The sequence below is a fragment of the Drosophila eugracilis genome, unplaced genomic scaffold (assembly GCF_018153835.1).
Source record: "Drosophila eugracilis isolate 14026-0451.02 unplaced genomic scaffold, ASM1815383v1 contig_47, whole genome shotgun sequence".
Lineage (NCBI taxonomy): Eukaryota > Metazoa > Arthropoda > Insecta > Diptera > Drosophilidae > Drosophila > Drosophila eugracilis.
In genome coordinates, this window is record NW_024573338.1 from 2,148,657 (window position 1) to 2,162,527 (window position 13,871).

Genomic DNA, 13,871 nt, shown 5'->3' on the forward strand with positions numbered 1-13,871 from the left:
CGCGTTTTGTTATTTTTAATAATTATTAACTATTTATTGTCCAATTGGTTGTATCCTTTTTTATATAGATTTATAAATGTTTTTTTTTTTTAACCAGAAATTATTAAGTAATATTTCCTAGTATTATATACTTCCTACGATTTTCGCGCGGAGTAAAGTTTTTTTTCGAACTGGTTGCACAAAAGTGTAGAGACAACCGTTCGAAGCGAAAATCAAAAGACGAATGAATGAACGAGTGAATGGGCAACACGAACAACGGGCGCAAAACAAAATTTGATAACCGAATTTGATAAAGAAGCTAATGGTGTGACCGCATGAGTATTTTAACAAACACGTCAGGGTGATGAGGCCTCTCTGTTGTCAGCTATAACTAGTACACGCAGTTGGGAATTTAACAACACAGGCGATGCGCGGCTTCTTTCAAATTCACTTTTATTAGATGTCAACGCTTTTCCGTCGAAATATATTAATAACCTTTGGTTTTAAGAAATTAAATCTTTATTGAGTCGGGCTTAACCGGAAAGTGTGAGTTATTAATATATTTGAAATTCTAAATAATTCAAAAAATATATTAATTTAGAGTATGAATTTCAGACTTGACATATGTTTCTTACACAGAATCCACATTGTTTCCCGTTTTGTCCGCATGGGCGCTTTTAGATAAAATACACACTTAAAGAATTCGGCCCTGGTCACACTACAAACAGAACAGAAGTTCAAAAACTGGAAATAAACTTAAATGTTAGCCCGGACACGAACCTTTAACAATATTTTTTTATTTGTTAAACATTTTAGAAAAAGATTCAAATATTTTTTTTTTAAATTTCCTGAGGTTTTCCATCTTTCAGTTGTCGGATTTGTGATCATGTTAGTTCTCAAGGTCGTGTGAAACAGGCGGCTTCCATCCTCCAAAGGCTCTCTCTAGCTCCACAGCCACACGGAGGCACAATCGATCCTGATTGGGTGCTCCAATCACAGAAAGTCCAATGGGTAATCCGCGATCATTCAGGCCCATTGGCACATGGGTGACGGGCAAACCAAGTACATTAAATAGCAGTGTATAATCAACGCCCCAGAGGGATATGAGTGACCACTTTTGTCTCGGAGCAGGCAGATTTAATGTTGGACATATCAGCACGCCATTATCTCCAAGTAAATCCTAGATAGAGAAAGAATACAAGTAAGTTACTATGAATAAATATTATTAATTTGTTATTTCCCTATTAAATGATTATTCATTCAATTAGTACAAATGTGTAAATATAGAAAATGCTAATTGTATTCCTCTTTAACTGCTCTTGCTTAGTGCTTCAAAGGTCAAAATAAATATAGTTACAAAAACTGGGAGATTATGGTGAGTGGAGATATTGTAATTAAGGTATCAGATTATTTTTAGATTGAGACATGGTACAGTAAATTATATGGGATTAGTCAGAGCTTGCATGCTAGGTAATTGAGTACTTACTTTGAATTCCCCGATCAGCTCGCTAGTTTCTTCCAAATACGATTTCAGTTTTGATTTTGACATAAAGGCATCAGTGCGTCGTGTTAGTTCAAAGACCAAGGCATTGGTCGTATAGCTTGAGTGACCTCTTAGACTTTTCACAATCTCCCAGAGAGTTTCACGCACTTTGCTCGAATCTGCATGGTCATCTTCCAGTAGATAATCCATTAAATCCTGGCCTGCGATTCCGGATAAAGAAACCTCTACAGAGTTCTCTAGATTTGGTAATTTCGCTTTCTTCACCTCCAGGCCTAGGCTCTTTAAGTGCGTTGTTGCTCTGCAAATTGCATCTTTTATGTCTTTGTCTACCGACACATGCATCCAACCATTGATACCTTCGAAGCCCAGAGAATATAGAATTCGAATCTGACTCAGTTGCACAGGTTCGTTCAATCGCAACTTGGTTGAATTTTCTTTGCCCGCCATTACTTGGAGGAGTTCCGACAGGTCCCCAGCGAATCGAGTCATTGGTCCCTCCACAAGATAGTGTTCAATATTTGGGTCTGTTGAGTTGGGAAAGTGCCCCTCTACGGAGACAACTCCTCCACTCGGCTTGTGCCCAAAGATGCCGCAATATAAGCTGGGAATACGAATGGAACCGCCAATATCTGAACCAATGCCGAAGAGAGATGCACCAGCTCCATTTAATGCTCCCTCTCCGCCAGAACTACCACCTGGTGTCCTCTCGAAATCGTAGGGATTCACACAGGTGCCATTCAATAATGTGTCCGTCTCGAGGCTAAAGCAATATTCCGGAGTAGCTGAAACCAGGAGGGGAATAGCCCCAGCTAATTTCAACCGCTTTACAGCTTTTCCATCAGCTTTAGCTTTGATATTCTTTCTGGCCAGACTGCCCACAGAAAAGGTCATGCCTTCAAGGGCACAAGATTCTTTTATGGTCACCGGTAGTCCCAGTAATGGACGCTCTTCAAATAGCTTTTCCACATCTTCTGCAGTTTTGCAACTGGCTATGAGGTCATCAGTCTCAGTGGCTTCCTCCAGAGCGGCGGTGAAACGAGATTCCACCAGCGCATTTAAATGTTTATTAACAACTTCGATATGTTCGATATAGGTGCGCACTAATTCCACAGAAGTTAACTAAAAACACAAAATAATAAAAAACAAAAGAAATTAGAAATTATCATTTACCCTATTATTTAGTATTTAGTCTGACTAATCTCTGTGAACTTTGTTCGTCTGATAAGAAAATATGTCATTTTTATGTATCAAAACTTTACGGTATTCAAATTTAAGTAAAAAACATTTCAGTTTATTGTTTATAATTACAGAACATTAAAAATGCAGGCAATGTATTCAAACAATCACGAAATTAAATATAAGGCAATACTTATATCTTTAATGATTTTCTTTATTTGAAATCGGAGTATCTCAGCCTGTTTATTAAATTATACATTTTGATAGTAAGTCAGAAAGATAACGCTGAACAACTTTGCTTTTTAATCCTCTTCGAATTTTATTGACCTTAACTTGGAATAAGAACTTTCAACCCCAAAACCTTATTATAAAAATTGAACTTTGGAAGTTTCCACGATTTTAAATGGAAATACATTTAACTGCCCCGAATTAAGTATACATATTTTTTACCTGGCGGGATTTTAGGCGACTGCGCAGCTCCTGAACGCTGAGGGTGAGCAGCCGGTTTCTAATTGGAGGTATTAAAGTCCTCTTGGATTTCCGAGGATAAACAAATGCGTCCAATATAGGAAAGATTATCCAAGCGAACACCTTTACAAAAATCAAGATAACTCGCACAAATATTTCCATTGCGCTGAAGAACCGATTGATAGGGCGTCCACGGAGAGAATGGAAATAAATGAGAATGAACCAAACGATCTGATCAAGCTAACCGGTCGGCGGAATTGGAGAGCGGAGAGTCGAATTTAAGCATCAAGAGAAGGTGTCAGAGACTGGATAATGAGAGAATTAGTACAAAACGTAAACAACAGAAACGAGAGAGCGGGAGAGAGGCTAGTTAAAGCTCACGCTCCATGTGCAGGCACAGTATAACAAATTTGAATTTTAAGTGGTAAATTATACGTTTAGGCAAAATCGTTTAATACATTTGAATGGTTTCTTATGTATGTATGTATTTACATGTTTTACATGCAACTATCATATAAATAAATATGTTCCAAAAGCATATAATTACATTAGCGTATAATTTCTAGCTTTTAAGTGTTTCCCACCGCATCTTCAAATTCCTCATCTGATGACGGGTCCAACTCTTCTATGCGCTGAGTGTTCATCAAATCCTGATTGATTGGTCCAGGTCCAGTTCCTACCCGTGGTCTAGGTGGGCCAACATACCTTTGAAATGTAGGTCTAGCGTTCGCAAACCTAAAGGCATCAAATTGAAGTCTATCGATAAAAACGACTTCATGGATCTCCTAAAGGCAAGAAATGTATAAAGAAAGCATGCAGAAAAATTAATAAACTTGCCAAAATTTCAAAATCGTTTTCGTTAGCCTCCTGCAAGTTAAAATAAATTGACAAAAGCTGGAAAATCTAAACTTTTGAGTACTTACAGTCTTTCGAACTTTAGTTTTACTCCACATTTTACCCATTTTTAATAAAGTCACCAATAAAACTAAATTACAAATGACTAGTTTTTCTGAGGCTTTTAGTTATCGAAAATGTTGATATGAAGGAGATCGAATCGATTTTTAAAGTGACCAACTGCTTCGAACATCGTTTGTCGAGATAACATCAATGTTTGTGTACTCCATAGGGTTTTCTTGTAACTTTTTCTTCAAGTTCAAATAGAGTTGTTTTCTTACATAACAATCGAAATCTTAGAATTGGAAACCCAAGAAAACGATTATATACATACAATCATATATTAAACGAACTTCACTTTAATCTTTACAATTCTATTACAGCTTTTAAAAACAAAATTTAACCTTGAACCTTAACTGGATAGATGTGCAGTGATCTTCACTTCGCATCTGTGGCATGTGGCACTGGTGGCACCCAGCCGTGAAAAACGGCCTCCAATTCGGCGGCCACCTTCAGGCACAGTTTGTCCTGGTATTGCGCGGCAACAACCTGTAAGCCAATAGGCATCCCTCTTTGGTTAATGCCCATGGGCACATGGGTGGCGGGCAGTCCAAGGATGTTAAAGAGGAGCATATTGTCGATCCCCGTCACATTCAACAGAGAGGTGTGGAAACATAGGGCGCTCGTATGGAAGGTGGGCAGGATGAGGACTCCGCGGGTGCCAAGCAATTGCTGTTCAGGATTAGAGATAGTAAATATGATGGATATACCAATTCAATTCATTGCCTTACATTTAAATGGCTTTTAATCTTCTTCATTTCCTCTCGATATTGCTCCATATTCCCAGAGGCCATTAGGCCATTGAAACGCTTCATCACCTCCAGAACCATGGCCTCTTTGGTGAAGATCGAGTGACCTATTATGCTATTAAAGAGCTCCACCATCAACAATCGCATCGAGGGATCCCGATCTGCCCGCTGGGTCACAATACTGGGCAGACCCTTTAGATCCACCAGGGAAACCAGAGCAATCTCCAAAGAATTGCTTAAGAATTTAAGATCCAACTAAGGTAAAATTATTTAGTTAGAATTTGCAGGGCTAATCAAATATTTCCCTTACCTTCTTGGTTTGAACTCCTCCTCTTTCCAAGCACTTGACGGCCTTGGTGATGGCTAACTTGATATCAAAGTCCACTAAGGGATGGGTGAGAGTGTTAAGGTTGGAGTATCCAAAGGCATAGTATACCTAAGGGAAACAGAAAATTTGAATTTCTGTTTTACATTTCTAGAGATTTACCACCTTCATTTCCTTCAGGGCTACAGGCTCTGACATTTTCAGCTTGTGTTTGTTATCGCCTGCCATGATTTCCAATAGTAAAGGCAAGTCCCGGGCAAATCTAGTGATGGGGCCAATCTGCAGCATCTTGGGGAACTTCTTGTCGGTCAATGAGTAAGGGAAATGACCCTTGACCGAGGTAAGCCCACCAGTTGGTTTGTGTCCAAAGACACCGCAAAATAATGCTGGCAGTCGAATGGAACCGCTGATATCGGAAGCCACACCAAACGTGGTGGCTCCACATCCATTCAAAGCTCCCTCACCTCCCGAAGATCCAGCAGAAGTTCGATGCAGATCATAAGGATTCAGGCAACGCCCTTGGATATTATTGCTGGTCTCGAAGCTCATGCAAAACTCAGGATTGGCAGATACCAAAAGTGGTATGCCACCGGCTGCTCGAACTAGTTCCACCACATCGCCATCCTGGGCAGCTTTCATATTTTTTTACGAGCAAGACTGCCCACGGCAAATGATAATCCTGTAGAGAAAAATTGTTAATTAAATACACATTGGAGAGATATAGTTATTACCTTTAAGACCACAGGATTCCTTGACTGTGAAGGGCACTCCTAGAATGGGATACTTGGTGTACAGAGCTACCCGATCGAATTCGGAGCTCGCCTTGGCGATAAACTGGTCCGCCAATTTGGCATCTTGCAATGCGGCATCGAATCGATCTTCGACGACGGCATTCAGTGAAGGATTCACCTCCTGAATACGTGCTATATATGCGCTAACCAACTCCACGGAGGTGATCTGGAATCGAACCCCAACATATGACTTGCAAATGCCTCGCGAATGACGTGATTGGACTTGGACACTCACCTCGCCGCGTCGTAATTGGGTGACCAGCTCAATAACGGATCTCTTTAGCAGGGGATTACTGATGCCAGAAAATTTGGGTTTCTGACGAGAGAGTACCAAATCCAGTATCTTGTTCACTAGCATGCCAAAGGCATTTAGAATCAGGGCCAACAATCGTAGAAAGATCTCCATGTCGGGCAGGCGGCGGGTCAAAAAAAGGTGCTGGTATTCAAATTAACGGACTTCGAACGGACCTCAGCGGAAGTGGGTTAACTATAGCTGGAAGTGGGAACTGGCACTGCACCTGGAACACCACTGAGCACATTGACTGCGGATCGTGGACTACGCGTGGCGATCGACACTCGCACGTAATTTCCCTCGTTTTCTTTTTTTTTAATTTGAATTTGAATTTAATTTCAAAGTAAGCTTGGACAGGCGTTATTCAACACTGAAAGAAACACGGGATGTTCTGGGTTTTGGGAAATGTATTTTCAAAAAAGAATAGATTTTGAAAGAAACAATATATTTGAAAACCAATGAAATTTCCTTTAAACTAAAAATTACAACATTGGAAAAAATATAAACAAAGCTGAAACGAATTCAATGATTTTGATTTCTGATTCACAAAAACCTTTATTGAAAACCTGTTTCAAAAACCGCTTAAACAAAATGGATCACTCCCAAATATAGCTCCATTAAAACTGCAATTATTCATTCATTTATTTATTTAGTAATAATTTTAGTTATTGTTACACTTATCACTTACGTGCTAAAAGGAAACGTTCAACAAAAAGGCAAAAAACTTTGTTTAGCACATTACTCACTGGAAAACTTGAAACGAGTCGAATCGGTTAACGAAACGGTTAAATAACAAATAACAATAAACTTCAACCGAGGATAGAGAGTTTTAGAATGAGAGTGAACTCAGTTTTAGGCAACTTGGCAAAGGCGCTAAGGAGACGTCTATATATTATACTATATCCGTTTAAGTATAGTTGCTGGCTTGCGCAAAAATTGACATCTATGTAGCTATATGTTTCTGCTATACTCATGAATATTCACACAAAACTGTTTGAACCTGTCTGGCATATATGTACCTATATCCATAGACAATTACGTGGGTATGTTTGCTGGGTTTTCTTGGTTTTTGTATCTTTTTAAAATCGTATATCTGCTGCAGGATTCTCTAACCCCCTGACGACTGCCATTCGTCGAAACATTTGAACACAGTTTATATCTTTGCAATATACTAATTTCTATTACCTACCCAAAAAAAAAACAAATAAATAACTGCCAAAGTATAAATGTTCTTTAAGAAAAATTAGGTACTTTTTGATAGTTTTCGACGAATTGGCAATTGTCATTGAGGGGTTCCCTCAAAGGGCTTCATTTGGGTTTCATTGGCTACCCCAATCATTCATATGTCTGATTTTCATTGATATTTCATTCTGCGGAACAACAAAAGACTCATCGTTCTATATAGAGGGATATGTTTTTTAGAGTGTTTTTGTGGGGTTTTCTAGTCTCGGTAAATGTGTATATACTTAAGCCTAAGTTTAGTTTATGGTATATTAACTAGCATATTATATATATTTTGCATGGTTATCATAGATTGGTTATTAACATTAAAATATTTATTGTCTAAAACATTTCGCCCCGCTTAGTGCCACTCTAGACCTAGATGTAACCCAAACCAGATAGCCTGTTTTATGTTTTGTTTTACTAACCCCCCTCCCAAAACGATTCTAACTATTGCACACACCTTTGGCTACTTACAGATACCTTATCTTCCCCATCCACCGATTAAATTTTGAATTTAATAAGTGTTTGGTTTTCATACTTTGCTGGTGGCTGAGATCCCGTCGATTCTCCATTTAGCGGAGCACTTCGTTGGGTTTTGATATATGTATATAGAAAACTTATGGGCCTAAGGAGTTATTTTTTGGGTTCTGGGAAATGGGATTTCAGTAAGAACCAGGCTCTCGGGGCTCACAAGTGCCTGGTCCTCTTAGCAAGTGCAGTGCCAAATGGGAATCCATCCAAGATTTAACTCAACTACCAGCAACTAAACCTTTCTAGATCTCAAAAAACCACCTTAGGTCATGTGCAGATCCCCCTTGAGGATGCGCGTGAAGGTCTTCTTGAACTGCTGATTGGCCAAAGCGTAGCAAAAGGGATTCATGGGGCTGTTGGCGTAGCAAAGGAAGTACGAGAACATGTAGAGGTGCTCATTGATGCAGGGCGGATGCCGGCAGAATCCCTCGACGAGGGCTAACACATGATAGGGTGTCCAGCAGGCCACAAAGCAGCCCAAGATAAACGAGATCGTGCGAAACGCTTTGCGGGCACGATTCTCAGACTTTGACTTTTGCCGTCCACCCACTCCAAGGATCAGAGGCAGGGCCTTCTTGCTCTTGAAGTGCTTGCCTATCGAATGGATAAACGCCCTCTTACTGGAGTTTCGGCTGGCCGCCAAACCCTTATCCTCTCTGTTAACATCTTGCTCCTCTGCCTCCTTTTTGGTAGTACCACTACCACCTCCATCTGCACCTCCGCCGCCAGCCCCACCCGTACTGCTGGTGGTGCCCGAGGTGGAGGGCATCTTATTGGTATTACTATCCGAGGTTTCCCGCTCCTCGATACGCTCCAGGAGCGGCGGAGGTGGTGGCGCTGCCGCCGACTGGGGCGTTCCCGATTGGGGCGTTGAAGTCTTGACCTTTGGAGAAAGTGGCATTGGTGGCATTGGAGAGTACAATATGGCATCTTTGCTGCTCGTCTCCATTGGACTGGAGGCTCTCCGATGGGGACAGTCCGCTGTTAGCTTCCCGGGAACATCTAGCAGGCAGATCGCTTCGATGCAGCTCTCCCTTCTCACCTTGGCAAAGTCCTCGATGCCTGTGTACGAGACGAGAAGACGTTTTTCAATGGCCACCGCCTCCTCGAAACTTTGACTTTGACTCTGGTTGTGATTCGGATTCAGGTTGAGGCTCAGGCTTTGGCTGGGACTCTGGTTTTGGCTGGGTGTTTGACTGATGCTTTGGTTCAGGTTCGGTTTTGGTGGATTTCGGCGTGCGGGCGGTGGTGGAGGCAGGACTGGTGGTGGTTTCCCCTGGACACTGTCATTCGGTGAGGCTGTGCTGTTGGCCGTCACACTGGCCAGCATGGCTGAGCTTTCGTCCATGTATCGCAGCTCCGAGTTGGTCATCAGGTCATAGGTCAGGGCGAGTTCACTGTTACCCGAACTATTGCCAAAGGGACGATCCGAATAGTCGTCGGACAGCGGGGTGGGGCACTGAAAGGCATCGGGAGGTGGCAATATGGTCTGCACCAGACCCTGATGCACTTGATCACTGGGCACTTCGATGGGTGCCAAATCCACGGGGGACAAAGGATCACTGGTGTTGAGTAATGGAGGGGCTGCCGTTAGGTCAACCAAACGATCATGCTCGGCTATCTGGGACAGGGTGGAGCAGGATGTGCGTTTGGGTCTGTCCAGCGGTGGATTGGACTGGTTATGTTGGTGGTGGTGCTGATTCTGTTGATTCTGGTGGTGCAGGGAGCGCACCTCTTCCTTGCTCTGCGCCCGCTGCAACGGACTCTGGTTGTGGTGGTGCTGTTGGTGGTGGTGGTACTGGTGCATGGCCTTGATGGACTTGGAGTTGGTGGTGCTCTTCTGCAAGTTACCTTTGCCCCGGGTGGCTAGCAACGCTGCCTGTGCCCCAAAGACCAGACCAATCGAAGATCTCTTCCTCATGTTATTGAGTTTCTGTTGGGTTATCAGCTGCTGGGCCTGGTTGACGGAGGATTCCTCATCGGAATCGAACGCCGGACTGCTAGATCTTTCACTCTTCTCCGCATCCACAGCTGCCTCTCGCTTTTTCGCTTCCTCTTGGATTTTGGCCGCCGAAGCTCTTCTCTGTTCCGGTGTCATCTTCTCAACCTCCTCAGTGGCTGCAGCTAAAGGATTGGCCTGGCCAGAACCACTCAACCTCTTGATCACAGTGGTGCAGGCACTATCCAAATCGGTTTGATCCCCAGCCAGTTCCACCTTCGTCTTGAGTATCTTCTCCTCGATCACTCCAATGCCCGCTGCATGTCCTGCCATTCCGGACATTGCCCCTGCACTCAGAGCCACCATGGATTGCATTTTCCGCTGTTTGGCCTCACTGCGCTTTTGCATATCGTAGGCAGTCTTGTAGATCCCAGCATATAGAACAAAAAGCACGATCAGCGTGGTCCAATAGTAACCAATGATCAGGGCCGTATTGAAGATAGGATCCTTGAGAAACTGTACGGCACACTGACCGGGAAGAAGGTCCCGCTTGCCCGTAAAGTGCTCCCATCCAAAGATCGAGATGAAGAAGAGCAGGGCAGGAATGATCCAAGTGATTGTCACCATATAGATCACCCGCGTTCTCGTTCTCCAACTCCTGTACTTGGCAGCGATCTTCACAGAGCAGTAGCGATCGATGGTGATCAATAGGACCGTATATTGGGAGACCAGACAAACCGTATAGTCCACGGAGAGCCACAGATCGCATAGCACAGGACCCAGGTCCCAATAACCCTTCAGTACATATATCGTATAGAAGGGCATGGAAACAGTTCCTGAAACATTTATAATAAGATAGTTATAGTTTATAATTAGGGATTGAATTTAGTTAGTACTAACCTATCAGCATATCCGTGGCTGCCAGGGAGGCAATAAAGTAATTACTTGGCTGTCGGATATTCCTGTCTACGATAAATGCCAGGAGCACTAGAATATTACCGCCCACCGTCAGTATTATGCAGATGGCCAGGCAAATGGCTATCAGGATGGTTTGCCACAGGGCAAATGGCGGCAGAACAGGTCCAAGGATCTCTGAATCGGAATTGGAACCCGACATTGTAGAACCACCATCCAAGGAGTAATTTCTCACAGCCAACAAATGATTCGTATTGTTGACATCGAAGTTCCGGTACCATTGCAGCTGATCATTTACCGACCAGGAACTGAAGTCACTGCTCTCCCCGTAGATCTTGACAGCCTCCAGGAGACGCTTGCACTCCGTGTGGGTCAGGACTCGCTTGAACAAGGCGCTGCACACCTTATCGCGCTCCTTTGTGAGGCTCCTAAAGTTGGAAAATAAATAAATAAGTAATTAAGTTATAAGAAACTTCTTTCTTAATATATTTTAATCAGTTTAAAGACTTTAAGGTTCTCATATTTTCCTAACAATAAGGTTTTCAATTTTCTGAAAAGCTTTTTGTAATAGAAATGACAATTTTGAAAGGCGCCTTTATTATATTAAGCTTGCTCACTCACCAGTCAGTGATCCAGTCGCCCTTGATGGTATAGATGGAGCCACTGGAGTTGCCATTGAGGCCAGTCAGCTCCTCCTCGGCCGCTGACTTGTTAAGCGACCGCATCTCTTACCGCTCGCTCCTCCCCGCTACCCGCTCTGCCCACGTCCCCGCTCGCCGCACTCCCCGACCTCTGCGGTCTTTATGGTAATTTCAAGTTGTTCTTCCTTAATGTGCTGTCGTCGACGTTTGTCCCGGAATGCTTACATTGCCTCCACGGAATGCCAGGACTTGTCTCCGGTCAGGTGCAGCATCTGCAAGAGGCAACAAAAGCAGTTCTAAGTCTTGGTTAGCACTGGGAAAAAATGTTTGGGGATGTCATAATAATGAATATTATCTTTAAGGGTCTTTTGAATAATCTTAATGTGTTTTTTTTTTCAAATATTTTAACAGATTCCTAAAATTTAAATGTTTTTTTCATTAATCACGAATCAAATAATATATATAATATAAGTAAGGATTTTTAATAAAGTATTTTCCAAGGGACCAGCCAATTTAAACATTTTCTTTCTGTGTTGTCTTCCTGGACGTCTTTGCTTCCGCCAAGTTTAAACTAATTTTGCAACCGTTAACTGGCAACCGGCGACTGGCGATGCAATTTGCTTGTGGCAGTTGCTTCCTGCCCGCTGCATCCACTGCCGGTTGCCCCTTGTCCTGGCTTTGTCCTGTTCCACTCTGTTATGTTGCCTCATTATGTTACGGCATGATTTGCTTATGGCTCTGCCACTTGAGCATCGAGCGGCCTTCGCTCGCTGTCGCCTTTCCTCTTTTCTTTTCTTTTTTTCCTTTGCTATCTCTTGGCCCCTCTTGTATTCAGTGATTTTCTTGACCTTTCTTAGGGTATTTTATTTTGACTGACATTTGGTGAGGTGCAATATGAAACTCTATGGGTGTGAAAAGCTATATTGAGTGTAACCTTTAGGGTTGAAATATATTCTTAAATTAAAATAAGATTAGTTGAGTGACCAAAAAAGGTTTTGTGTAGAAAGAAAACTCAAATCTTATAACTTTTTCTAACTTGCAAGTTGATAATAATTAATAAATTCATCCAAACCCTTCTTAGCGTATATCAAAGTCGACCCAATAAGAGCCTTCTCATTGTTAACTTGATGTTATTTAAAACTAAATGCTTGTATTCACTGGCAGGGCAAAGTTTCTTCCGCTGAGGTCACTCAGCCAGAGGCCAGAGGCTTCTCAACTTCTTGACTGTTGCATTTGGCCCAAGGAATCCACCAAAGTTGTCCACGTTGTTTGTTATTTTTAGAAGTGCGGAGAACAGGAGGGAGGGAGGTGAGAGGTTGAGAAACACAGTGGAAGCATAAAGCGGCAGGACTAAATTGAGTTTTCAACTTTTCAAATATAATTTCAAACAAATCGATAGGACAAACTTGTGGGGCGGCCTCTTTGGCAGGCAAATTCCACAAGGGACAATCGAGTTAGCCGCTGTTGCATCCTTGCAAGTGTTGCAGCATCCTAGCAGCATCCTTGCAGCATCCTTGCAGCTCGGCACGTCCGCTGGCACTTTGATTGAGTGGAAATTGAATTAGTTGAGACAATTTGTTTTCATTTAATTCCCAAAACATTGCCACAGCTAAGATATCTCCGAAATAACCGAGTTAGTTAAGGAAGAAAGGCTGCTTGCCTTTCCTTAATCCGTCAACACATGCGACAATCCCCATTTGACAGCTGTCAGACTTTGTCGCCTTCTCGACTTCTTTTTTTTGTGTCATCGGAAACCCGTAACCGAACCCTTAACCAAATCCTTAACCAAACCCAAATCAAGGAGCAGCCCCAATTTCTATGCTAATTGAGGGCTATCCCGTAGAAGAGTGTGCGGGTTAAGCGCTTTGATTGCGTGAAATTCTCACCAGAAAGTGCTTAAATCTTGAAATGGGTTAGGCTTGGGAAAGGTTACAAAAAGGCATTACAATTAGTAGTAAGTTAAGGGAGGGGCTTAGGGGTCTTAGAATGTTTTAAGATAGTTTTAATATCAGGAAGTGCTTTATAAGTTCATTAAAAACAAGCTTATATTATGACTAACTTAAGTAGTAATAGTAAGACTGCGTTTTAATATCAACCTGCTTTTATTTACTTTGCCAACCTGTTACTCCTTACAAGACCATTATTGTTTTTACATCATCGGCAACCTCAATCCATTACAAACAAGTTCTTTATTGACATTCATTCGATAAGTGTTCAGTTATGTCCCTTAGTGCCTGTTGGTAAACAAAGCTCTTACTGCACTGCTCTGACCTCCGTGGTTTTCCCTTAACTATGTCGTAATAACCTTTTACTAACTCCCAGTGGCACAGAAGCATTCTCGCCACACAACACGTGAAGTAATAATCCCGCTTAAGGACCTTAA

General features: G+C 42.3%; 3 protein-coding genes across 4 annotated transcripts in view; all 3 read right to left on the reverse strand.

Annotated features, from left to right (window-relative positions):
- Positions 1–63: 63 nt before the first annotated feature.
- On the reverse strand, positions 64–3,313 carry LOC108109485 (fatty-acid amide hydrolase 2-A). Of its 2 annotated transcripts, XR_005993889.1 has the most exons (4): positions 3,110–3,313; positions 1,466–2,602; positions 760–1,159; positions 64–697 (listed from the first exon to the last, which is right to left on the reverse strand). XR_005993889.1 is itself a non-coding variant. In XM_017218014.2 (3 exons), exons 1-3 carry the CDS (start codon positions 3,287–3,289, stop codon positions 869–871), a joined length of 1,608 nt encoding a protein of 535 aa, XP_017073503.2. In that variant the 5' UTR covers positions 3,290–3,313; the 3' UTR covers positions 757–868. The 2 variants fall into 2 exon arrangements, 1 of the variants encoding a protein (XP_017073503.2); XM_017218014.2 differs by lacking the exon at positions 64–697 and having other exon boundaries at positions 757–1,159.
- Positions 3,314–4,352: 1,039 nt separating this feature from the next.
- On the reverse strand, positions 4,353–6,502 carry LOC108109584 (fatty-acid amide hydrolase 2-A). The gene is given in 7 exon segments (XM_017218161.2): positions 4,353–4,753; positions 4,813–5,085; positions 5,141–5,266; positions 5,321–5,800; positions 5,803–5,834; positions 5,887–6,112; positions 6,182–6,502. Coding segments are annotated over 7 exon segments (1,602 nt in total). The 5' UTR covers positions 6,353–6,502; the 3' UTR covers positions 4,353–4,459.
- Positions 6,503–6,905: 403 nt separating this feature from the next.
- Positions 6,906–13,871, reverse strand: part of LOC108109575 (muscarinic acetylcholine receptor gar-2) — a 29,142-nt gene continuing 22,176 nt past the window's right edge. Inside the window, exons 2-4 of the mRNA XM_017218152.2 lie at positions 11,469–11,760; positions 10,833–11,275; positions 6,906–10,768 (exon numbers count right to left, since the gene is read on the reverse strand). Of these exons, the coding sequence (XP_017073641.1) occupies positions 8,256–10,768; positions 10,833–11,275; positions 11,469–11,572 (3,060 nt within the window). The 5' untranslated portion in view covers positions 11,573–11,760 and the 3' untranslated portion in view covers positions 6,906–8,255. The remainder of the gene's footprint in view (positions 10,769–10,832; positions 11,276–11,468; positions 11,761–13,871) is intronic.

Bases quoted from the DNA above. Each gene is read 5' to 3' on its own strand.
- LOC108109485 (XM_017218014.2), bottom strand. From the start codon at position 3,289: ATGGAAATATTTGTGCGAGTTATCTTGATTTTTGTAAAGGTGTTCGCT. The intron at 2,603-3,109 runs GTAAAAAATATG...TTGTGTTTTTAG, and splicing joins GTCGCCTAAAATCCCGCCAG to TTAACTTCTGTGGAATTAGT. The intron at 1,160-1,465 runs GTAAGTACTCAA...TTCTCTATCTAG, and splicing joins AGCTGATCGGGGAATTCAAA to GATTTACTTGGAGATAATGG.